At 31.1% G+C, this 24,866-nt stretch overlaps 3 protein-coding genes across 4 annotated transcripts; all 3 read left to right on the forward strand.

The window, feature by feature from the left end:
- The first annotated feature begins 305 nt into the window (after positions 1-305).
- LOC131614775 (uncharacterized) lies at positions 306-1,358 on the forward strand. Its single transcript, XM_058886329.1, has one exon. It carries the CDS (start codon positions 306-308, stop codon positions 1,356-1,358), a length of 1,053 nt encoding a protein of 350 aa, XP_058742312.1.
- Positions 1,359-8,848: 7,490 nt separating this feature from the next.
- Positions 8,849-9,583, forward strand: LOC131614776 (uncharacterized). Its single transcript, XM_058886331.1, has one exon. The coding sequence runs from the start codon at positions 8,849-8,851 to the stop codon at positions 9,581-9,583; it is 735 nt and encodes a 244-aa protein (XP_058742314.1).
- A 7,470-nt stretch (positions 9,584-17,053) lies between these two features.
- On the forward strand, positions 17,054-22,238 carry LOC131612489 (ARM REPEAT PROTEIN INTERACTING WITH ABF2-like). 2 transcript variants are annotated; one of them, XM_058884282.1, is made up of 19 exons: positions 17,054-17,387; positions 17,496-17,644; positions 17,836-18,011; positions 18,439-18,559; positions 18,635-18,709; positions 18,809-18,903; positions 19,029-19,104; positions 19,197-19,304; positions 19,391-19,519; positions 19,626-19,694; positions 19,813-19,872; positions 20,017-20,140; positions 20,227-20,366; positions 20,587-20,650; positions 20,755-20,831; positions 21,107-21,171; positions 21,257-21,374; positions 21,466-21,590; positions 21,678-22,231. In XM_058884282.1, exons 1-19 carry the CDS (start codon positions 17,174-17,176, stop codon positions 21,760-21,762), a joined length of 2,070 nt encoding a protein of 689 aa, XP_058740265.1. In that variant the 5' UTR covers positions 17,054-17,173; the 3' UTR covers positions 21,763-22,231. The 2 variants fall into 2 exon arrangements, with proteins under 2 accessions (XP_058740265.1, XP_058740264.1); XM_058884281.1 differs by having other exon boundaries at positions 18,439-18,709; positions 21,678-22,238.
- The last annotated feature ends 2,628 nt before the right edge of the window (positions 22,239-24,866 follow it).

The raw sequence follows: 24,866 nt of genomic DNA on the forward strand, positions 1-24,866 counted from the left end.
CATATTTTTTTAAAATGATAAAAATAAAACATCTATAAATTGTCTAAAAATTAAAAATTAAAAAAATGGTAATTTGAATAAAAATGTGTAAAAATGCGAAATGCATGTTGTTTTTGTTGACTTTAATAAAAAGCCAATTTTTTTCAAAAATATGCAAAAAATGCGACAACTGAATTAAAAGATATACAGATGCGACATGACCAAGAATGAATAAAATTTGTAGGGCAAAAATTGGGGTATGACAATGATTTTAAATATATTATATAAAAAAATTGAAACAGAGAACGCTCTGACGATTAGGGCGAATGGGACGTGGCCGGCCACGCAAAACGGCGGCACGCACACCACCGGCGGTGGTTCATGTATTCACACCATCGTCTTCATCACTTACAGGCAGCAGTAGCAACACGCACAGGAAGTTGGACACGACATTGAAGGTGACTGAAGAGAGACCAAGTCTTGTAGCAATTGGTGAGGAAAGTGTACCTATTGTTCCAGATCTGAAGAAGGATGCAGAGATACCAGAGAAGCCTCTACCATGGGTGGAGATAATCAAAGGTAACCGTGTTCCTTCCAATGGTATAGAAATATCTTACACAGCTCCTAATGTAGTGAATGGGGAAATCGAAGTTAGTATTGAAACTCAGGACATTGCTTCTGAACTTCAATATTGGGAAAATTCTCTCGTGATGTATGTTATAGGGGAAGATCTTTCCATGAATGCTGTTAGGAAATTTATGCTTAATATGTGGAATTTCATCTCCCTGCCAGAGCTATACTACAACAATGAAGGTTATTTTATCATTCGTTTCAACTCGAAGAGTGATAGGGATATGGTTTTAGTGAGGGGACCATATACCATTCATAGGAAACCTATGTTCCTTCATGAATGGAAACCTGATTTCAAGATGCAGGATGACATGATTAGAACCTTACCCCTATGGGCTATGTTTCCACAGTTAGCATTGATGTATTGGGGTGAAAAGAGCATAGGGAAGATATCTAGTGCACTGGGAAAGCCTCTTATGACTGATGAGTGTACTGCCAAGAAACTGAGAGTCTCGTATGCCAGGGTGCTTATTGAGATAGATGTAACAAAGGAATTGCAGCAATACATCAACATTCGAGGGCCATCTGGGGAACTCCTTAGACAGGATGTGGAATATGAGTGGAGGCCACAATTCTGTACTAAATGCAACAAGGTCGGGCATGAATGCAAAGAAAACACTACCAAAGAGCCTGTTAAGGGGGAACAGAGATGGGAACCAAAGCCAATACAACAGCCAATTGAGAAAAGTAGCACTGAGCAAGCAATAGCAGCAGTAAATGCAAATGAAGACCCTAAGGAATGGATATAGGTTAAATCCTCAAACAAAGGCAAGGGAAAAAAGATAGTCACTGGTAGCTCTAATGTGGATTGTCATAATGGATTTGATATCCTAGGTTGTGGACATGGCCTAGGAGATTCAGATCGAGTGTCCTTATGATAGTTTGGAATGTGAGGGGCTTGAATAAGAGGGCAAGACATGTGGAGATTGAAGCCCATCTCCGGAAGTATAAGGTGTCTTGTGCTGGCCTGTTGGAAACTAGAGTCAAAGAGGCCAATGCTAATAAAATTAGGAAAACGTTTTCTACTAATTGGCAGTGGATTGATAATTATAAGGAACACACCAATGGGAGGATTTGGTTTGGCTGGGACCCTGCTGCAATGGCTGTAGAGCCTATTGAAGATTCTACTCAGCATATACATTGTAAAGTGCTTGATTCTCTAGGGAATTTCCAGTATTGGCTTACTCTTATATATGCTCATAATCAGTTGGCCCAAAGAAAGATCCTATGGAATAAGCTTCAAAGTTATAATCCTCAAGAACCTTGGATAATCCTTGGAGATTTTAACAATGTGATGCGAGCTGGAGATAGAGTTGGAGGGCACCCTGTGCAGAGTCATGAATTTAATGACTTGGAAGATATGATGTCCACCAGTGTTCTGTTTGAACATGACAGCACAGGTAGTAAATTTACATGGTTTAACAAGCATAGCCATGGATTATTTTACTCAAAAATTGACCATGTTATCTGTAATGCAAATTGGTTTCTGAGCTATCCTAAGTGTGAAGTTGAATTTTGTCAAGCCCATCTCTCAGATCACACCCCTATAATAGTTCAAATTACAGGGAGAGAGATAAGACAAGTGACCCACAGGCAATTTAAATTCCTTAATTGTATAGCTGAGCAACCACAATTTGGTGACATTGTTATTAATAGCTGGACTAACAGAAGCACAGGGCAACCTCAACATCAACTATGGAATAAGCTTATGAGACTCAAACCTGAGCTCAAAAGGCTGATTCATAAGGTGAGGGAGGGTGTGAAAGACATTCAGATTGCAAGACAACAACTGGAACAAGCTGAAAATAGATTGGCACGGGATCTTTTCAATAAAAACTATCTGTAGGAGGTTCAGTATTGGTCCAAGGAGGTGATACAAAAGACTGACTTTGAAGAGCAAATGCTGAAACAGAAATCCAAGATCACTTGGCTGCAACTTGGAGATGGAAATACCTCATATTTCCATGCAATTGTGAAGGGGAAAAACAAGCAAACTGGCATACAAAAGTTAGAGGACAGTACTGGCCAGATCCTGACTGAGCACAAGGATATAGAGCTTGAAATTCTGAACTTCTACAAAGGTTTAACTGGCACTGCATCCCATAGACTGAAGCATGTAGATATTGTAGCCTTGAGGACTGGAAATCAATTGGCTAAAGAGGATAGACTGGATCTGGTAAAGCCAGTTACTGATCATGAAATCTGGGAGGCTTTGCAAGGAACTGGAGATAATAAAGCTCCTGGGGGAGATGGTTACACTGCCAAATTTTTCAAAGCAACATGGAATACTATTAAACAGGATGTGTGCTCAGCTATTAGAGACTTCTTTGAGAAGAAAATATTGCATCCTGCACTCAACTGTGCATTAGTTACCTTGATACCTAAGTCACCTGAGGCAAAGACTGTGAAGAATCTTCGACCTATTGCCTGCTGCACAACTGTGTATAAAATTATTTCAAAGATTCTTACCAAAAGGCTCAGCAAATGCATTAATAAGGTAGTACATGATAGTCAGTCTGCGTTTATCCCAGGCAAAGTTATTCAGGATAACATCATGTTGGCCCATGAACTTTTAAGAGGATATAGTATAAAGCACATTTCCCCTAGATGTTCCATACAAATGGACATCCAGAAGGCATATGACACTGTGGAGTGGCAAGCCTTGGAGAGCATTATGAGAGAAATGAGTTTTCCACCTACTTTTGTTGATTGGATTATGATCTGTGTCAGAACAGTCTCGTATAGGTATGTGATTAATGGTAAGCCTAGCCCTAGCATACAAGCAAAACGTGGATTAAGACAAGGGGGTCCCATCTCTCCTCTTCTTTTTGTGCTAATTATGGAGTACTTGCATAGAAGCTTAAAGAATCTGCAACACACACATAGCTTCCATTTTCACCCGAAATGTAAGAAACTAGGCATCACTAATCTATGTTTTGCAGATGATCTAATGATGTTTTCTAGAGGAGACCCAACTTCTGTCTATACCATGATGCAAGAATTTCAAAAGTTTTCAGAGGCTACAGGATTGTGGGCAAGTCAAGCCAAATGCAAGGTATACTGTGGAGGCATCAAGGAGGATGACCAACAAAAGATCCTGCAAATCACTGATTTCTCTGCTGGAACCATCCCCTTCAAATACCTAGGGGTTCCACTCTCTAGTAGAAGACTTACCATTCACCACTGCAGGCCCCTTGTGGACAGAATTTTAGCCAAGATCCATCACTGGACTGCCAAGTTGCTCAGTTATGCTGGCAGATATCAACTCATTAGAAGTGTTTTGTTTGGAGTCACATCCTACTGGATGAATGTCTTCCCAATGCCAAAAGGAGTACTCAAGCATATAGAGGCTATCTATAGAAACTTTCTTTAGAAAGGCAATGCTGATGCCACAAGGAAAGCACCAGTAGCTTGGGACAGTGTGTGTAACCCAAGTAGAGCTGGGGGCCTGAATATCACATCATTAAAGGAATGGAACATTGCAACCATGGGCAAACTTTTCTGGAATATTCAAGCTAAAGCAAACAAATTGTGGGTGAAGTGGGTCAATACATATTACTTGAAACATGCTAATGCACTGGATTGGCAGCACAAGAATTGTTCTTGGATCTTGGCTAATGTATTTAAATGCAGGGATAAAATAAAGATGACTGAAGCATGGAGCAACTGCACTCAAACAGGTAGATACAAAACTGCATCCTTTTATGATGAGATCCGAGGAGATAGAGGACAGGTGGACTGGAATTTTTTGTTGTACAAGAACTTTGCAAAGCCTCGAGCAAGATTCGTGTTGTGGTTGAGTTTGCTGGGCAGATTAAGCACCAAGGATAGACTGCTGAAGCATGGCAGTGACATTGATGAAAAATGCGTGTTCTGTAACAAGGAGGAAACATTAAACCACTTATTTTTTGAGTGCTGTGATACAAGGCAGACCTGGAGCAAAGTGTTACACTTCATTGGCTATCATCAAGCTCCCCTGGGCTGGAACCAAGAGATGACATGGGCTATAGCTGAGACAAAAAGGAAGGGGTGGCGAAGAGACTTACTGAAAATAGCACTGGCTAAATGTGTGTATGGAGTTTGGAGGCAACGCAATGACATGGTTTTCAATCACACTCCCAGTGACCCTCACCTTTGGAAATCAATTGTTCAAGATATCTGTATTAGAAGTACTTTGCATAAGAGAATTAGATATCATGTTAATTTAGAAACAATGAGTATCTCACCTTAAGTGGAGAGATTAGTTTTTCTGGATGCATAATGCATCACCTGGATCTTCGGATCGGTTTGTATTGATTGTTTTGGTAATAAAATATCCTTTATTCAAAAAAAAATTATATAATGTAAAAAATAAGATTTAAATGCAGTTTTGGTCCTCCAAATTTTTCAATTGCTTTATTTTGGTCCTCATATTTCAATTGTTTGATTTTGATCCTCCAAGTGTTTTAATTGATTGATTTTGGTCCCTCAGGTTTTAATTGCTTGATTTGAACCCCTTAAATTTGTCCATTTTTGTATATGATAGTCTCATATTGACATCTAGACTAAATTTCACCTATTTTTTAAAAAAATTTTCTTCTCTACAATTATATTTTTATTCTCTTTTTAATCGTTATATCTTGAATGTAATATTTAAAAAAATTTAAATATTTCATTTAACTTATGCCTATGGCAAATTATTTTAACAAAAAAAATAGACCACTACCTAATTAAAATAACAAACTCTTTTGGCCAATAACTCTTTCATATTTAAGCATAAAGTCCCAAAGTCTAGCAATTTTCCTAATCATAAAGAATTTTAATTTTTTTTTATAAGGGATATTACATTCAAAGCTTAACTAATAAAAAGAAAAGAAAAATAGAATTTTAGAGAAGAAAATTAAAAGAAAAAGAAAAGTAAAAGGGGAATAAAAATGAATTCATAAAAGATGAATATAATCATAACATATAAGCTAATAAAGATATTTCGATGGCCTTACTTAGAAAATTATTAGATGAATAATTAAAGATGTACTGAATTCAGCTAATAAAGATATTTCGATGGCCTTACTTAAAAAATTATTACATGAATAATTAAAAGATGTACTGAATTTGAATTTCTATCATGTGCTCTTCAACCTCTTACTTTAACTTCGTGATGCATATCAATCTAAAAAAATTATACCCTATATTACGATAAAAGAACCTTGAATTCAAGTACTCTAGCTACTATATGATTTCATGGTTTAAAAACGGATAACTCTTAAAATAGACCAAATAACCATATATCATGATTTCAACGCCTCATTCGAATCAACTTTCTTGAACTCATTATCTTGAATCCTAAGAATAAAATAAAAAACTGAAAAAAGTTACATATAAATGGATAAGTTTATATTGCAACTTTACAATTCTATTGTAACATATCAATGTAATATAAATGGGCCAAAAATATCCAAAAACAACATTGCAAATAGGCATAAAAGATTCAACCAAAATACAAACACCTTTTACTAGCACAAAATATAATCAAACAATTTTACAAACACATTGTAGATAGAATTTATTAACAATATCTCATTAAATTTTAACTGATGTGTGAGCAAATTTTCCCTATTAATTTAAATATAATATAAAAAAATGAAAAACATACTTTTGTTTGAAAGTGTTTTATAACCCTAGACATGTTTCGTAATTGATGTAAAAGGATAAGTATGAATGTTTTCTCCCCTGTTAAAATAAGATGATTGGCGATGTTATTTATGACAAAAAGATTCGTTAATAATGTATTTCTTTCTTATTTAGATAGTAGACAAGATAAACTTCAAAAAATATAATTTGTAATCAAATAATATATACTAAAAATTACACGTAAAAATCAAAAAATTAGAAGAATTTACTAAAGTTTAGAAGTAAGGGGTTTGATATTAACTTTTGATAAAATAAACAAAAAATAATTTCTCACACTAGCAACAAAAATATAATATATCATTTATTTTGTAGATTGCATTTAATTTCAATATTATATATTATTTTTCCATTGTTATAAGCATAATATGTAGTTTTCTTGTCCAAATTTAACTTTATGACATGTTATAAACTTATAAATTTGATAAGTATTAGACTCTCGTTTATATCTATGAACTTTCCTGAAAATATATTTAGTGTATCTATTAGTCAAAATGCATTCATTGATGTTCCTAAACAAATATCCTTACCCAAAAAAGAAAGGGCAACAATAACAAAATAAAATACAAACATAGATTTTCACTATCTAGTCATAACACCGATCATGATTCTAATTTATTTGGTGATTATCTTGGGCCCATTTGGTTGGATGCAACACCAATAATATGTCAAATGTATCAAATCAAACATATAAAAAAAAAATCTAGCATTGAAGTTTTGAACAAAGCAGGATGGAGTTTGAACAAAACGAGTTAGGGTTTGACATAAATTCATTTATTTACTTTGTCATATGTCTAACAAAAATATCATTTATTGATTCACTATATTGTCATGATTTTTTAACCACACCATCATCCATGATTTTTTAACCACACCATCATCCATATATGCATAATCTAATAAGTTTTAAAGATGATTAGGCAAACCTAAAGATAAAGTAATCACCCCCCATAATTCTCACTAGATAGACATCCATTTAATTCCATTGAGTAATTGGTAGAATTGTAAATTCAAAACATATAGCGCTTCACACTCTGCTTTAATTCTTCTATCAAACAAGGTGGTCTATAAAAATTATTTAAAGATGTAAACAATTAAGCTGCATTTGATTTTCTCCTACATAAAGTTAAAACAAATACAAAAGCAAAGTTTCTTTTTTAACAGAGTTAGTTAAATGTTTTATTTAATAGTTGAAAATATTTTGTGAACTATTAACAAATTTAATTATTAAATTTGTTAATAGTTCCTAATCCACATTCATATGAAGTCGATATTAAAACATGATAAAGACGGGTCTATAAACATAATTATTGAGCCTTTTTATTCTCAGGATCATTGAATCTATATGCACCGCGTAGTAAAGAAAGCTAACATCAATGCTTATAAGACCATTTACAATGGAGGTGTTGAAAAAATTATTCAATACTCCCTCCGTCCCACAATGAGTGACTCAGTCCACCATTTCACACTAAGAAAGAGGAATAATTGAAGGAGAGATACTACTAATTTTCCCAAATTACCCTTATTAATATTTTTATATAATTAATTTTATAGGAGTACAATTGTTTCTCAAATTCCAATATCACTGCTGTGTGTGTCGTGCTGAGTTGAACTTTCTCTTTACCATACTCCATCATTTTATATATACTAGCACTACAATGATTATTAACCACTCATCTTCGTATCTTCATATTAAAGCTACTACTAGCACTACTAATGAAAATCTTTTTTCTCTCTATCGTAGCCAAATATGCAGCAGCACTTGATATTTATAAAATTAGCGCCATCTTTTGTAACTACAGCCGCCAATTTTTTCCTTTCAATGTGCGCCATTATTTTTAATTTTCAATTTAAACTTCCCTCTAAAATAATTCTATAAATATGAGTGGCTGTAGAACACATATCATATGCAAACTAAATTCTGAAAATGTCTATAAGAGAAATCGATTTAAATAAAAATAGTATCAACTCAAATGAAGGCAACGAAGAAGGCAACGAAGAAAGACGACAATATTGCATACCCGATCTGAATGCTGATGTAGAAGAATTAGATGTTGAATCTAATCAATTTTCTTCTTCAAGAAGTCCTTTATCTTTTGACTTAAATGATGAACCATTCATGGAAAATGATATACAAGTTGGAGAAATATTGCAACAATCAAATTTAAATAACTGTAAGTATAATTATATTATGAATTTTTATATATACACTTATATTTTTTAAATTTTTATTATAGTTACACTAACATGTTTTATATATTTATTTTATAGCAGTTGATGGTCTATTTTCTCACAATTCTTCATCTTATTCATTTTCTCAAAACTTCAACAATGAGATGGAAGAGATATTATTTGTGTCTAGTTCACATTTAGGTATGTATAAATATGATTATATTAGTCTAATTCATCTATGTTCATTGAGTTATTTACTTTTAAGAAATTAATTGGTATGAAATAATTTCATATTATAAATGTTTTATTATTTTTAGAAGGAAATAGTGTCAATGACGTGATAAGTTCGCGAATTCTAGAAGCACCAACAAGAAAGAAATAATTGTGTAATGCAAATAGAATGGCAATATATAATGTTCTATTGAGTAAGAGTGTTGAAGGAAAACTTATGAGAGGGGTGATTGATATGGTGGGATCACAATTTTCAGTTTCAAGAAGCACAATTAAGCGCATTTGGAGGCAAGGAAAAAATAGTGGTAGCCATGTTGATGTGTCCCATAAGTTAACAAAAAATTATGGTCGTAAGAGAATTCAAGTTGGTTTTAATCGAATTCATGATATTTCTTTGCGTCAAAGGACATCTATTAGATCTATTTCTTCTGCAATGAATATGAGTAAGAGCACTTTGCATAGATATTTAAAGTTGGGAGATATACGAAAGCATTCAAATGCTATAAAACCTTTTTTGAAGGAAGAAAACAAAAGAGCTAGATTACAATTTTGTATATCAATGCTTGATGGTACAAGTTTGCCACATGAACCAACTTTTTCAACAATGTATAACATTGTTCATATAGATGAGAAGTGGTTTTATATGACAAAAAGTTCTGAGAGTTATTATTTGCTACGAGATGAAGAAGAACCAATACGCACTTGTAAAAGTAAAAATTTTATTGAAAAAGTTATGTTCCTAGTTGCTATAGCTCGTCCAAGATTTGATGCAGAGGGGCATGAACTATTTGCTAGAAAAATTGATGTATTTCCTTTGGTCACACATGAGCCCGCTAAAAGGAGTTGTATTAATAGAGTTGCGGGAACACTAGAAACAAAACCAATCACTTCGGTTAATAAATAAGTCATACAGTCATACTTGATTGAGAAGGCTTTACCTGCCATAAAGAAAAAATGGCCAAGAGAAGAAATAGGTTCTCCAATATTTATTCAACAAGATAATGCAAGAACACACATTGATATAAATGATGATGAGTTTGTCGAGTAGCTTCAAGTGATGGATTTGATATTCGCTTGATGTGTCAACCAACAAACTCTCCAGATTTAAATGTTTTAGATCTTAGATTTTTTAATGCTATTCAATCCTTACAACATAAGGAGTCTCCTAATTCTATTGATGAACTTGTGAAAGCAGTTGAAAAGTCATTTGAAGCATTTTCAACTATAAAGTCAAATCAATTTTTTTTAACTTTGCAGATGTGTATGATTGAAATCATGAAAACAAGAGGTTGTCATAAATACAAAATTCCACATTTGAATAAAGAAAGTTTGGAACAACGAGAACAACTTCCCACTCAATTAAAATGTGATGCAACATTAGTTCAAAATGTACTTCAATATTTAATGTAATTTTATGAAATGTAATGCTAATTTCGATATTAATCCAAAGTTTACTTCTGTTATTAATTCTACTGCAACATTAGTTATGTTAATTCCAATGCAAGATTAGTGAATAAATATGGAGTAAGTAGTGTAATGTTAAATGACCTTAAATTAAAAAATGGAAGTACTATTTGTTTTACGTATGCCATAAAAAAATGTAGAAATGTGAACCTAGAAAACTACAATAAGGTGCAATTCACGTGCTTCTAAAAAAAAGTTTTCATCATGAACAAGTGCAACCTATTTTTGCTTGGGATTGTCATTAAGTGTATGTAGGGTTAAAATTGGAAAAAAATATTGAAATTTGAAAAGGGTCACTTATTTTGGGACACCCATTTATTCCAAATGGGTTACTCATTATGGAACGGAGGGAGTAGTTGAATAGGTGCAATGAGGTGTTGAATAAAGAGTTGATAGTGATGTGGATTAATATGTGTTGAAAACATTCAACATGTTGAATGAGAAAATGTGGGCCCACATATATTACTTTGCAAAACATTCAACACTCTCTCTAACACTCACTTTTTTATTGGTTATCCATTTCCAAAGTGAGGGACCCATACATGTTTTAACCAATAATAAAGTGAATGTTAGAGAGAGTTGAAAAGAGAGTGTTGCTAGCACTCCTCATGCTTATAATACAGAGTGCCTTGTTTTGAACTATAATATAAATTTCATCTAGTTTAATAGGAATGTTTTTAAAATCTATCTATAATATAAGAAAAGTTGTTGTTCTGGAAATCACAAAAATACCCTTTTGTTATTTTAGTCTAAATTAATAATTTGGGGGCAAAAAATGTCTTTTGTTGATTTTTTCCAACTCATTTTTCACTTTCCAACTCACTTTTCAATTTTCAATTTTTTTTTTACTTTTCATTTTTCATTTTTCACTTTTTATTACTTTATTATTATTATCTATAATATAAGAAAAGTTATTGTTCTGGAAATACCAAAAATACCATTTTGTTAGCTTAGTCTAAATTAATAATTTGGGGGTAAAAAATATCTTTTTTTTTTGTTTTTTCCAACTCACTTTTCAGATTCCAACTCACTTTTTATTTTTCATTTTTCATTTTTCACTTTCCAACTCACTTATCACTTTTCACTTTTCACATTTTATAACTTTATTATTATTATTTCTAATAAATAATTAATCAAAATATTTTAATAAATTATTTTTTAATAAAAAGTTTATTATGATCATTTTAAATGATTGTTAATTTACATTTAAATTAATATTTAATTTTTAAAAATTAACTTTAGTAATTGAATATTAATAACGAAGAAATATAATTTGAAATAATTTTTATTTTAAGATACAATATTTTTGAATAAAATAATAATAATTTTATATACGAAAATCTATTATTGAAAAAAAATTGATTCAAAAATTGTATACGGGAAAAAAATCTATTATTTATTTAAATATTTTTATATACGAAAATTTACTATTGATTCAGATATTTTTCTAAATGATACCTAAACATAAATAATATTTGTATACGGAAAAACATCTATTATTAATTTAAATATTTTTATATACAAAAAAAAATAGTATTTATGATCTAAAAATGATATACGAAAAAAAATTATTTATATAAATATTCTATTGCGAAAAAATCTATTATTTATTTAAACATTTTTTTTCTTTTTTAACCTTCTATTTAAAATAAATATAATATGTAGACAAATGTGCATACCAAATTAGAATCCGTAAGTATACACAGATTTGTTACTAATTAATATAAAAAATGAAATAAAGAGTAGGGCATTGTGGAATAAAGATATGAATATAAGTGTTGATGCATATAAATGTAGACGTAAAATTTGAATTGGGAGAGTCATGCATGCTCTTAACACGATGACTGAAAGTCAAACTTAAGAAAGAAATATGATTATTCATGTAAGATGTTGATGATTGAAGGATGTTACTATATGGATTTTTTTTAGCTTATATATTATTTTAAATTTTTATTAAAATTAGTTTTAATGTGTTAATGGTGTAAAGTCCTTAAGGTAGAGAAGAGTTTATAAAATTGAGATGATGCAACTAAACGAGATAAACATGACTTTGATGTTTTATGGATAGGTTTAACTTTAATGTTTATATCTAGATGATAAAGATGATAAATAAATTTAATTTTTTAAACTATTTAAAAATAAATAAATATGACTTAGCTTGACTCAACCAAATAAAGAAGCAGTTTATTTTAGTATTTTTGAAATATAATTTTTATATTGTTATATATTCTTGTTAAAAAAAATTTACATTATTTTTTTAAATTTTAAATGGAAAAATTGACTTAAATAGTTTTTCATAAAATTAGATTTTAGGTTATTCATTTTTTTATTATATACTTTTTTTTGGATATCAAAATTTAAAAAAAAATTGCTTAAATTCGAAGCTATATAGAAAAGATTTTCACAAAAATCATTTTTTAAATATATTATTTTTAAAAATTATGTGATTTTGATTTTATGTTTTAATTTTTAATAATTTAAATTTATGTTGTTGAATGTCAAAATTAATCTTTTAATTTATAAAAAATAAATTAAATTCTGATTCTACTATTTTAAAAAAGATTTTCATAAAAGATATTTTTAAAGATACAATCTTTTTTAAAGTTAAACAAAAACAGGCTCAAAATAGAAAAAAAGACAATTACTAAAAAAAACAATAATTTATGAGAACTAAAATAGTAAAACCCTATATTTATACTAGATAAAATATATTTAAAAGAATTTCTATTTTTTAAATATGTGAAAAATTAAAACTAAATAATAACAATGATAATAATAATAATAATAATTATTATTATTATAATAATTATAATTTTTATATCTTAATAAAAAATTGTTAACATGATTTTAGATATATTATATAATGTAAAAAATAAGATTTAAATGCAATTTTGGTCCTCCAAATTTCTCAATTGCTTTATTATGGTCCCTCATATTTCAATTGTTTGATTTTGATCCTTCAAATTTTTAATTGATTGATTTTTGTCCCTCAAGTTTTAATTGCTTGATTTGGACCCCTTAAATTTGTTCATTTTTGTATTTGATAGTCTCCTATTGACATCTAGACTAAATTTCACTTATTTTTTTTAAATTTTCTTCACTACAATTCTATTTTTACTCTCTTTTTAATCGTCATACTTTGAATGTAATATTTAAAAAAATTTAAATATTTCATTTAACTTATGCCTAATGACAAATTATTTTGACAAAAAAAAAAATAGACTACTACCTAATTAAAATAACAAACTCTTTTGGCCAATAACTCTTTCATATTTTAGCATAAAGTCCCAAAGTCTAGCAATTTTACTAATCATAGAATTTTAATTTTTTTATAAGGGATATTACGTTCGAAGCTTAACTAATAAAAAGAAAAGAAAAATAGAATTGTAGAGAAGAAAATTAAAAGAAAAAGAAAAGTAAAAAAGAAAAAGTAACAAAAAAAGAGAAATTTAGTCTACATATCATTAGAGGACTATCAAATATAAAATAGGACAAACTATAGGGGTCAAAATCAAACAATTGAAATTTATAGGATCGAAATTGAGCAATTAGAACACTTGGGAGACTAAAATCAAACAATTGAGAAATTTTGAGGGTCAAAACTGCATTTAAGTCAAAAAATAATGATACAACAATATAAAATAGTATACATTTATTTAATAATAATAATAATAATAATAATAATAATAATAATAATAATAATAATAATAATAATAATAATAATAATAATAATAATAATAATAATAATAATAATAAAATTAGAAATAAGAGGGATAATTTGGTAAAAAAAAAGATGCCAAATATTAGTCATTATTCCAAAATTGAATATAATTATACTAAATTATAAAAGTTATCCCACTATAACTTTTTGTCAAAATCTAAAATAAATTAAATAGATAAGAAAAAAAATAATTCCTACAATTTGTATTTCTTCTTATCCATTTACAATTTCTCATTCAAAGGTACTCTCCATTCTTCACTATCAAATTAATTATCAACAAGTATGATTTTTTATCTCTTATTTTTTCATTGGAATTATATAACCTTTCGCCTTTGCCTAGTAATGTCAATTTTTTTCAAATTTGTATGTTTTGCTTACAAATTGCAATATCTATATACGATTCATGTTTGATATGCCACTATAATTTTTATGCAATTTCTTCAATTTTCTAACTCATCGATCTTTGGCAGGTAATATTATTTTTTCAGATGCAGTTTCTTCAAGTTTGTAAGTTGTCGCTCTTTATTTTGTAATATTAATTTCTTCATGTTTTATATTCCTCTAGTATTTCTTACCCTTCTTCAAATTTTCATGATTGTAAAAAATATCGATCTTACTTTACTATGTTATTAAGAATGAATTCAGACTAAATAGCACCACCTGTCCCATTACATCCCCAGGTTAGTAAATTGAAATTATAAATTCTTATACTTTTAGTTATTATAATGTGTTAATTACATGAATTTATTTGAGTAGGTAATAGTGAAAATGTTAAATTTGAAACAAAAACACGATGAAATAATATTAATAATTTAATCATACTTTTATTATTTTAAATTATACTTTTTCAAGGAATAATAATATTAATATTTTAATATTTATAAAGTTTTATTTTAATATTTATTAAAATATATTTAATGATGTATTAATAGATGTCATAGCATATTGATATATTTCTAATGAAAATCTAAAGTAACACTTTTTTAATGCATCTTGTTGAATTTATTTTAGTAATATTAAAGTAATTAAAATTAGGTTGGACATCGAATGAGTGTATTTATTGGTTTCAGGGTTTTAAAGTTTGATCGGAGTTAAATCAGGGTTGAACCGGTGTATATATATATATATATATATATATATATATATATATATATATATATATATATATATATATATATATATATATATATATATATATATATATATATATATATATATATATATATAAAAAGAATAATAATATGAAAAATAATTATATTTTTTAAATAGTACAAAAATTTATTGATAATTTCTATATAATTAATAGCTAAGAGATTTTTTGTAATTTTAATAGTCTTTTATATTTTTAATAGATAAGCTCGAAATTTTTATAATAATAATAAAACTTAATAACATTTTTGGTCCTCGTGTTTTGACCAACTCACGAATTTGGTCCTTCAATTTTAAAACATAAGAAAGCAGTCCCTAAACTATGTTGTTGGTTGCAATGTTGGTCTTATTTCCCATTTCCCTTCCAAAAACGCTGATGTGTCCAAATTTTAGGTGATGTGGCAAATGAACCCCTCCACAAATACCTGACATGTCATTAAAATCAGAATATGATATTAAATAAACACAAAAATCAAAATTAAGAAATTAAAACAAATAAAGTTAAAAAAAATAATTGATATTTAATTGATATTTAACCAGGAGATGAATCTTCATCTTCTCCAACCACCTGCAACCTTTGAAGATCCAAAATCACCCTAAACCTAACCTAAACACTTCCAAACCTCCACCAACACATAGATCTGACCCCTCTTATTGCTAATTCAACCTTTAAATTCTCGAAAAAAACAATCAAAACAAAACCCTAATATTCAGATTTAGATGTTAGTGAGACTATACAATCAAAAATCAAACACACGTGATTTCTGTTAGAGCTTTTTTCAATCGGTATTTTTCAATTTCTGTTTATACTTGATTGCCGTTGAATTGTTGATGTATTAGTTTAATTCAACTTCTCCTTGACTCTAATTGCTTAGGGATTGAAATTTCTTCTCTGTGAATCTCACTATGTGTTGGTTGATGTTATATTTTGCTGTTGTTGGAATTGCGATTTTGGATTTTTTTTTTGAAATTGGTAATAGATTCGGTTTTGAAATCAATATTTGTTGAGGTTTTTTATGTTATTGTTTATGTGTTTGATTTTTTTCTGGTTTCCATGGTCGTTTTTCTCGTACGAAGAAAGAGACGATACAGAGGGAGAGAAATTTGTTCTTCTGTGAATATATCACGTTTCTTGTGTTTTTGTTCTCATTTTTATTTTATTTTAAATAAAACTCAATATTTGACATATGCTAGTTGGTTGTTATGAATCAAATTTAGAGGGAGGTTGGGACGTATAGTTCCTATTTTTTCTCCAATTTCTTTTTTAATTTTATTATTCTAAATTTTGATCTTTGTGTTTATTTAATATCATATTTTGATTTTAATGACATGTCATGTACTTGTGGAGGGATTCATTTGCCACATCATCTAAAATTTGGACACATCAGTATTTTTAGAGGAGAAATGGAAAATAAGACCAACATTGCAATCAACAACATTCTTTGTTATGTTTTGAAATTGAAGGACCAAATTCGTGAGTTGGTCAAAACACGATGACCAAAAATATTATTAAGCCTAATAATAATAATAATAATTTATCTAATAACTTTATCAATTATATGTTGTCGCCATTAAACTATATTTTATTGTATTTATCTATTATATATTATTATACAAAATTTACTTTCATTCATCAAATGAATAAAGAATAACAAAAAAAATTTAAAATAGTTTTTAATTTAATTTTTCTACGATAATATGTACTAGAGTAATTGCAGAAGAAAAAAAAAATCATACATTATTTTGATTTGAAACAAAATTTTTAACCATATTTTTATAAATCAAAAGCAAAATTTTTCATCATACATTACCATAATATTCTTTCAATCCATTTTTTATTTATAGAATGGTGTATTCAACATCTATCAATATATTTTTTTTTACCGATACGCGGAATAAAAAAGGCGCTAAACACATACTTCAAAAATGTTTTTACTCCAAAATATTCGGCGCCAAAAGTTAGCGCTATTTCAATTGCTTCAAAATTTTTTCCGCCAAATGGATGAAAATAAATTTTTATACCAAAATTTTCTGGCTCAAAATCTTGAAAAGCAGAAGAGTAATTTTCATTTCATAATCGAATTTCAATCTCTTACCCATTCAAAATTGAAGTTCAACACCGATTTTCATTCTCAGAAAAACCATCACTTCTAATCTATAATGGATGGCAAGTTAACTTTGAAGAGGAAATTTGATTTCACTGAAGACGATGAATCAACCGTCGACGTTCTTCACGAAAGCTCTAGCCGTCTCTGTCTCGCCGACGATATTACTAAACGCGTCGGTCGGTTAAACTCGGTTTCTTTGTCGTCCGATCGAGATATCGGTGCTGCTCAAAATGATCTCTGTTTTCTTTCCGGATACGCTAAAGATGGTATGTTTGCCTGCAATTCCATTTCTTCATTTCGTTTCGATTTCTTTGTTTTGATTGATTTTGAGCGTTTTTTTTATTGATTTGTTGTGTTCAATTTCTCTTTTGCAGAGGACATTGTGGATCTTATGGTAGTTTGTGGCGTTGTTCCCACTATGGTGAAGCTTTTGCATTTGGTGTCTAATAGAGGTGAATTAGATTCTAATACTTACGATGTGGAAAAAGATTGTGTCTCTATCCTTGGTCATCTTGCTGTCAAGGTAATTTCACTGTAGCACCGATACTTATGAAAAAAGTGTGTCTATATCAGTGTCAGTGAAACTACACTTGTGATAGGTCTTAGCTTAATTCAACAAGTCAATACATTTTAGTTTATACCGAGTCTCTATCTTTAAAAAATTATAGTATAATAACTATTGTTTTACTTATACTGATCTTCATGTTCAAACAGCCGGAGAATCAGCAACTCATTGTTGATGCGGGAGCTTTGCCTTGTCTTGTGGAATTGTTGATGAGACCTAAAGCACCTGGTGTTTCTCAAGCACTTTTTTCTCGTCTTCTTGGGAGAGTAGCTGATGCAATAACCAATCTTGCCCATGAAAATATCAACATCAAGACCCTTGTCAGGTTTTTTTCCTCCAAATTCCTATACCTTAGAATGTTAAGTAGTCTGCTTTAGCATTATACAACTGTAGCATAGCAGAATTTGAATATCACCATTGTGTTGTTAGTAGAGTTGTCTTAAGTTTTCGGAGGCCTTGTGTAGTTAAGTTTAAATTCAACCATGACAAAACAATTAGAGGTCCTATTTAATTACAGTTTAATTGTGAAAAATATTTTATGAACTTTGACAAATTGTGGGCCTTGTGTGATAGTTTGCCTTGCATGCCCTCAAAGATGGTTTTGTCTATGATACACAATTTAATACAAAATGTTGTCCAATAGCTGCTATAGCATTAATACATATTGGAATGTTAGCAATCTGTTATCTGTAATTGACAACAATGCCTTAAACATATCATAGTCCATGCTCACTAATAGATGCTATGTTCAGGTTGGAAGGTGGCATCCCTCCTCTTGTTGATTTGCTTGAATCCAATGATAAAAAGGTACAGAGAGCTGCTGCAGGGGCTTTAAGAACTCTTGCATTTCAAAATGCTGAGAATAAAGACCAGGTAGTTGATTTGGCACAACAACTTACTATGGTGGATTATTTTTTTATAGTTGCTTACAAGAATATAAAATTACAGATTGTTGAATGCGATGCATTGCCCACTCTTGTACTAATGCTTGGATCAGAGGATCCTGCAATACATTATGAGGCGGTAAGACACAAATGAATTGGCATAAACTTTTACATTATAATTTGCTTTTTACAGTTTTCTTTGCTGCTAGAACAAGCTAAATGAAACTAAATTTTGTAGGTTGGTGTGATTGGAAATCTTGTCCATTCTTCGCCTGAAATTAAGAAAGAAGTTCTTCTAGCCGAGGCTTTACAACCAGTTATTTGCCTGCTAAGGTAACACATCTTGTCTTTTATTTTCATAAAGCTAAGGAGAATGTGATGTAATTGCCAAACATTGCAGTCTTCTGTGGTAGTAAGCTATTACTTCAATTTTAACTAATATATGTTTTTATCAATAGTTCCCCCTGTTTGGAGACCCAAAGAGAAGCAGCTCTTTTAATCGGTCAATTTGCCACAACAGATTCAGATTGCAAGGTTGGTTAAGTTTTGTGTTTTGCTAACCTACAATGCGATAGCTTGGTCACATGTTAAATTCTCCTACTAATCCCTTTAATTGGTTCATGCAGATTCACATTGCCCAAAGAGGTGCTATAAACCCTTTAATCAAAATGCTTAAGTCTCCAGATTTACAACTTAGGGAAATGTCAACTTTTGCACTTGGGAGGTTGGCACAGGTGATTATCACTAGCAACTGAAATTTAGCAGTACGTGGGAATTAGCTTATTGAGATCAACTCTAACTGTTTATATAATCATGTTAGGACTCACACAATCAAGCTGGCATTGCTTACAATGGAGGTATAGAGCCCCTCCTTAATCTTCTTGCTACTAAGAACGCTTCTGTCCAACACAATGCAGCTTTTGCTCTTTATGCTCTTGCTGATAATGAGGTGAAGATAATTTCCTTGTTGTTTACTTGGCCTGCATTGCCCGTGGCCCTTTATTAATCATTGATGCTTGTGATATGCTGCCTCTGATAACTTCTTTGTTTGACAGGACAATGTTCCTCTTATTATTAAAGCTGATGGTTTACAAAAACTGCAGGATGGACATTTCAGTGTTCTAGTATGTTCGTTTACTCTTTGCAAATGATATTTTAGTCTTGTTTATCAAGATAACCATAAGAACCTCTTACTAGTTTATTACAAATTTAGTTTCTTTATGGTTATTGTTTGATCTGCAGCCTACTCGAGAGTGTGTAGCAAAGATGTTAAAAAGATTGGAAGAGAAGATGGAAGGGCGAGTAAGTTTTCTTCCAAGTTATCGGTTACTATGACCGATGATTTATTTGTTTAGTCATAAGATGATAATCCAATCAATTCAAACATTCCTGTTACTGTTGTTTACATTATTGATTTTTATTGTTTTATAAATTCCTCTTTTGCAGGTACTGAAGCAAATGTTGCATCTTATGCGATCTGGGGAAAAGGTTGTTCAAAAACGTGTAGCTCTTGCTCTAGCACATTTATGTTCTGCCGATGATCGTAAAACTATTTTCATTGACAATAATGGTAACAAACTTTAATATATACTTTTGTCCCCTTTTTCTGGATGTACTTTGAAAGTATTCTCAATCAATATGCTGCTAAATCTTCAGGATTAGAATTGCTGTTGGAACATCTTGAATCTTCAAACAAAAAGCAGAAGCGTGAAGCCTCTGCAGCGCTTCACGCAATGGCTACCAAAGGAATAGGTGCCTCTATTGTTGATCTTGCGCCTACATCACCAACTTCCCAGGTATTTTGCATTTTGTCTCATTGGGCTCATCACATTTATTTTGGTTTTTTTGCTCTGCACGTGTTGAAACATATGTTCTGTATTATCATAGTTGTATAATTCAACTGCAGTTTGAACTTATTGCCTTTGAAATTGAGATATTTTGTTCATATTCTACTGTATATATTATGACGATGAACATGAGAATGGAAAATGAGATTTTCGTTTGTGTTGTATGTAGGTTTACTTGGGTGAGCAATATGTAAACAATCCACTACTTTCTGATGTCACATTCTTAGTTGAAGGTAAAAAAACTGCTGTCGATTTTTGTTGTTTTCTATTAATTTCCCACATGAATGCATATTGATTATGAAATATGTACTAATTTACTCTATTCTCCTTTCTTCAGGCAAAATCTTTTATGCTCATAAAGTTTGTTTAGTTTCATCTATTATATTTCGTGCAATGTTTGATGGGGGTTACAGGGTAAGTATTAACTAATCATTCAACTTATTTTCAAGTCTTCTTTTAGTTCATTACCTGTAAGTAGCAACTATTATTCTTTTGCAAGTATTCACATAGAAACTTGATCAAGGTGGCTGTTCATTGCTTGGCATCTTTAATAGGTAAAGGGTGCTAGTTATCTAGATCCACAAGCATTTTGAAAGCCACATTTGCACTTTGCAGTTGAATTAGGATTAATAGATATGTGGAGTTGAAGTATAAATATCCTTCATAATGTCTTACAATGTTCAATGCAGGAAAAGGAAGCCAAGGATATAGAGATTCCAAATATTAAATGGAATGTCTTTGAGTTGATGATGAGGTATGTTAGTACTGCCCCTTTTCTTAAATATTGATGTTTTTATAATAGGCTCTCTATATGAACCAATTTTCTGTTGGATCTTTAGATTTATATACACTGGAACAGTAGAAGTTGATTTGGAAGTTGCCCCGGACCTCCTTAAAGCTGCAGATCAATATCTGCTCGACGGTCTTAAGCGTATTTGTGAATCTGTTATTTCTAAGGTAGGCCTTGACTTGAGTTTTTTCACAGTTGCTTTTATTTCATTTATTTTTGTTGAACTTCTAATGGTTTAATATTAAATTATTCTTGCAGGATATTTCTGTGGAAAATGTTTCTCTAATGTATGTGATGTCAGACACATATAATGCTACATCGTTAAAATATTCATGCATACTCTTTATCTTGGAGCAATTTGATAACTTGAGCTCCAAACCATGGTATGTTATCTTACATTCTTTACAACTTGGAATGTAATTCTCATTTAGTACATTGCACTGATCATTTTTCTCAATCTTAAAATGCAGGTATTGTCGCTTTATGCGTTGCATTAAGCCGGACATTTGGAACTTCTTCTGGACCTTACTTATCACGCCTAAACAAGCTGACTAGTATGGATTCTCAGATTTTTAATCTTTTCGTGAAGAAGGATGAAAATGTACAAAGCTGTTGATAATAAGAAATGTATTTGCATGCCATTCTTTGGTAAAACCTTAGAGCATGTTTGCTTCTGCAGGGTTAACAAACTCTTCAAAGTGTAGCTTCTGTCCAATTGCACAGAAGCACCTATTTTTTTAAACACATTCCATAGAAGAATCAGATTTTTTTATATTTAGCAAGATAATTTGGGCATTTTTTATGTTGGAGAATGTTGGTTTTGGTCTGAAATTGTTGGTGGTAATGCTAATAAGTTGTATTAATTGATGCCAAAGTGCACTTGTTATTACTAGGCAATAGTGTTTGTTGTTGCTTTTGGGTTTCTTATTGATATTACAAGCAGAAGCAACTTTCTACATTGACAGTGAAATGAATAAAGTGTAAGAACTTATTAATCATCTTTCTGAATTTTGAGGTTTAATGCACCTGAATTTTGGCCAAGTTCATTATATAGATAAGGGCTTCATATTCAGTATGATTATGTTGACTTTCAACTCAAACCTCAAGTATTGTTTTATGAGATTGTTGGCTGGATCTTCTAGCACCATTCCAACCACAACTTCCTTTCAAATTCACTGCCATTAAACGACAGTGTCTATATCCGGGGAACTTTTTGCAAATCGGGGAGCTGAATACCACTAAAAAGTTTGGTAGTACCTTAGATCTTATATTGCCTGAGTCATGTTTTTTTAGGAAGTGAATGTTGTATTATGTTAATTCGACAAACCACGACACCCATCCTTCCCGCAAAGTCATGTTTCTTTAATATTTGGCAAATGAGATAGTTCTTTTTTACCATCACTTTCCATGCCCTCCCAAAAAATAAAAATAACACCTCATTTTTCTAGGTGTTATAACTAATGCCAACATTAACCTCTATTTTTGGGAATTTCTGACCTCAGGGTTTTTAGGCACCATGTGTTTTTAAAAATATTTTCTGATTTTCGGGTGTATCTTCGGATGCACATTTTTTTACTCAAAATTAATTTATTCTGTATGTTCATCTATAGAATACTTTCTGTTATGTATCTCCGGAACCATCTTTGATAAATTTGTGCCAGAGTCTCTTCTCCTCCCTCATTCTTCACTTTTCATCTTCTAAATTTTCTCACTCTCTCAACCTTAAAAATCATTTTTTCAACAAACTTATTTCTTTTCTCTTGAGTGACGATCAACACACTCCAACTCATTCAAAGCTCAATATAATCTGTAAATTTTTCGAATTTTTGAGGTATTTTCGAGTATTTCCCGTAAAAGAATTATAATACACTTATAGGTGTAGAAATCATTAGATAGTTTTAAAAATATAATTTAGAGACAATGTAGGTATTGTTTGTTGTGTAAAACAGACGATCAGAGCCTTAAAAATATGTTTTCCAAGTGTTTGAAGAGTTACAGACGTCATTGTTGCGTTTGAAGAGTTGCAGAATGTTTCGTAGGTGCATCTACGGAACAAATTAACATTAGGCTAGTTTCGTAGATGCAACTTCGGAACAAACCCAATTGTTATGAATGCTAGGTGCTTCCGTATATGTATCTACATAATCTTTCCACATGTACATATCCGGAGTTAAAAAAATGTATTTTTTTTATTTTTATAACTTAATTGGATCTAATTCAAATTTATTTGTTATACCTTGCAGACATTATGGTCGATGGGACGGACCGACTCATACATGAGAGGGTTGCACAACACGCATCCGTGTGATGTGCACGGAGCGAAATAATGCTAGAGGGAGTTGGCGCCTCTGTTCTAGTTGTTCCAGCAGAGGTCACAATTTAGGGTACACCACAACCTACTCCGCAACCTAGTGCACATACCCAATCCACTTCCACTTCTTCATCCCGGAGGCGTCAAGATGATGGTGAGGGTGCATTACAGACGCCATCCTCTTGCAAACCTCATCGGATATGTCTGTATCACCTCCAGCCGATGATGCTTCTCTTGTGCTACCTCGAGTCGATGATGCTTCTCCTGTGCCACCTCCAAAGGGTGTTGACCCACTGCGTGAGGATGCTGATGCGCTTAAGGGTTTCTCGAGGGTCCCTCTGATTTGTCCATGCTGACAGGGTACGTCGATCATATCGCCAGACATATCTGAGATGGAGAGGTAATATTGCTTTGTTTAATTCTTTTTTTTTTCATTGGAAATTTATTATTTGTAACATTGATTGTTGCTGAAGCGGCAAACAAAAATTAATAGGTATATTTATTACCGGGTGATATAGGTTATATCGTATCGTAGTCCACAGAGATTGGTAGAGAAAACTGCCGTTCAACTATCTCACGTTCTAAGTTTCATGATTGAGTTACGAAAAGTAAAATGCGGGAAAAGTAAATAAAGCAAATAAACAATCTATTGCAGCTTAAGAGAATTCATTCTAGAATCAGATTTATACTCAACCCGTCGAATACTTAAATCTAAGATCTTGGACGAGCAAAAAGCCCATTTCTTTCTCTAATACATGAAAATATAGGAATAACGGTGTCCTCTCAGTCGTGCGTGTCCATACAAGTGAAGTGGCCAAAAAGGCCTTCAACCTCATGAATGCTCTTTTGCACTTGTCCGTTCACTCAAACTTCTCATTTTTTCATAGGGTGGCAAAGAAATGCAAAACCTTTTGTCCCCATACGCAGGAAATAAATTTGGAGAGGGCAACCAAACATCATATTTACTATTTAACCTCCTTTATTGTGTTAGAATTTCTCATGCTAATGATAGTTTGACATTTATCGGGGTTGACCTCTATCCCTCTCCTAGTTAATATGAAACATAGAAACTTTTTCGCCTAAAGTCAGACGGAGAATTTAGAGGGATTCAACCGCATGTTATACTTTTTGACTGACTTTAAAATGTCTTCTAGGTCATTACAATAATTTCCTTCCTCCGAGGTCTTCACGACCATGTCGTTTATATAGACTTCAAAGTTGCATCCTATTTTCCTTGAGAAAACGACATCCATCACACTATGGTACACGACGCCCGCATTTTTGAGTTCGAAATGCATAACCTCATAAAATAGTTGCATTTGTTGGACATGAATGCAGTTTAAGGCGC

Source organism: Vicia villosa, linkage group LG6 (genome assembly GCF_029867415.1).
Source record: "Vicia villosa cultivar HV-30 ecotype Madison, WI linkage group LG6, Vvil1.0, whole genome shotgun sequence".
Classification (NCBI taxonomy): Eukaryota; Viridiplantae; Streptophyta; class Magnoliopsida; order Fabales; family Fabaceae; genus Vicia; species Vicia villosa.

Bases quoted from the DNA above. Each gene is read 5' to 3' on its own strand.
- LOC131612489 (XM_058884281.1), top strand. From the start codon at position 17,174: ATGGATGGCAAGTTAACTTTGAAGAGGAAATTTGATTTCACTGAAGAC. The intron at 19,873-20,016 runs GTAAGTTTTCTT...CCTCTTTTGCAG, and splicing joins AAGAGAAGATGGAAGGGCGA to GTACTGAAGCAAATGTTGCA. The intron at 21,172-21,256 runs GTATGTTAGTAC...TTGGATCTTTAG, and splicing joins GTCTTTGAGTTGATGATGAG to ATTTATATACACTGGAACAG.
- LOC131614776 (XM_058886331.1), top strand. From the start codon at position 8,849: ATGGCAATATATAATGTTCTATTGAGTAAGAGTGTTGAAGGAAAACTT.
- LOC131614775 (XM_058886329.1), top strand. From the start codon at position 306: ATGGGACGTGGCCGGCCACGCAAAACGGCGGCACGCACACCACCGGCG.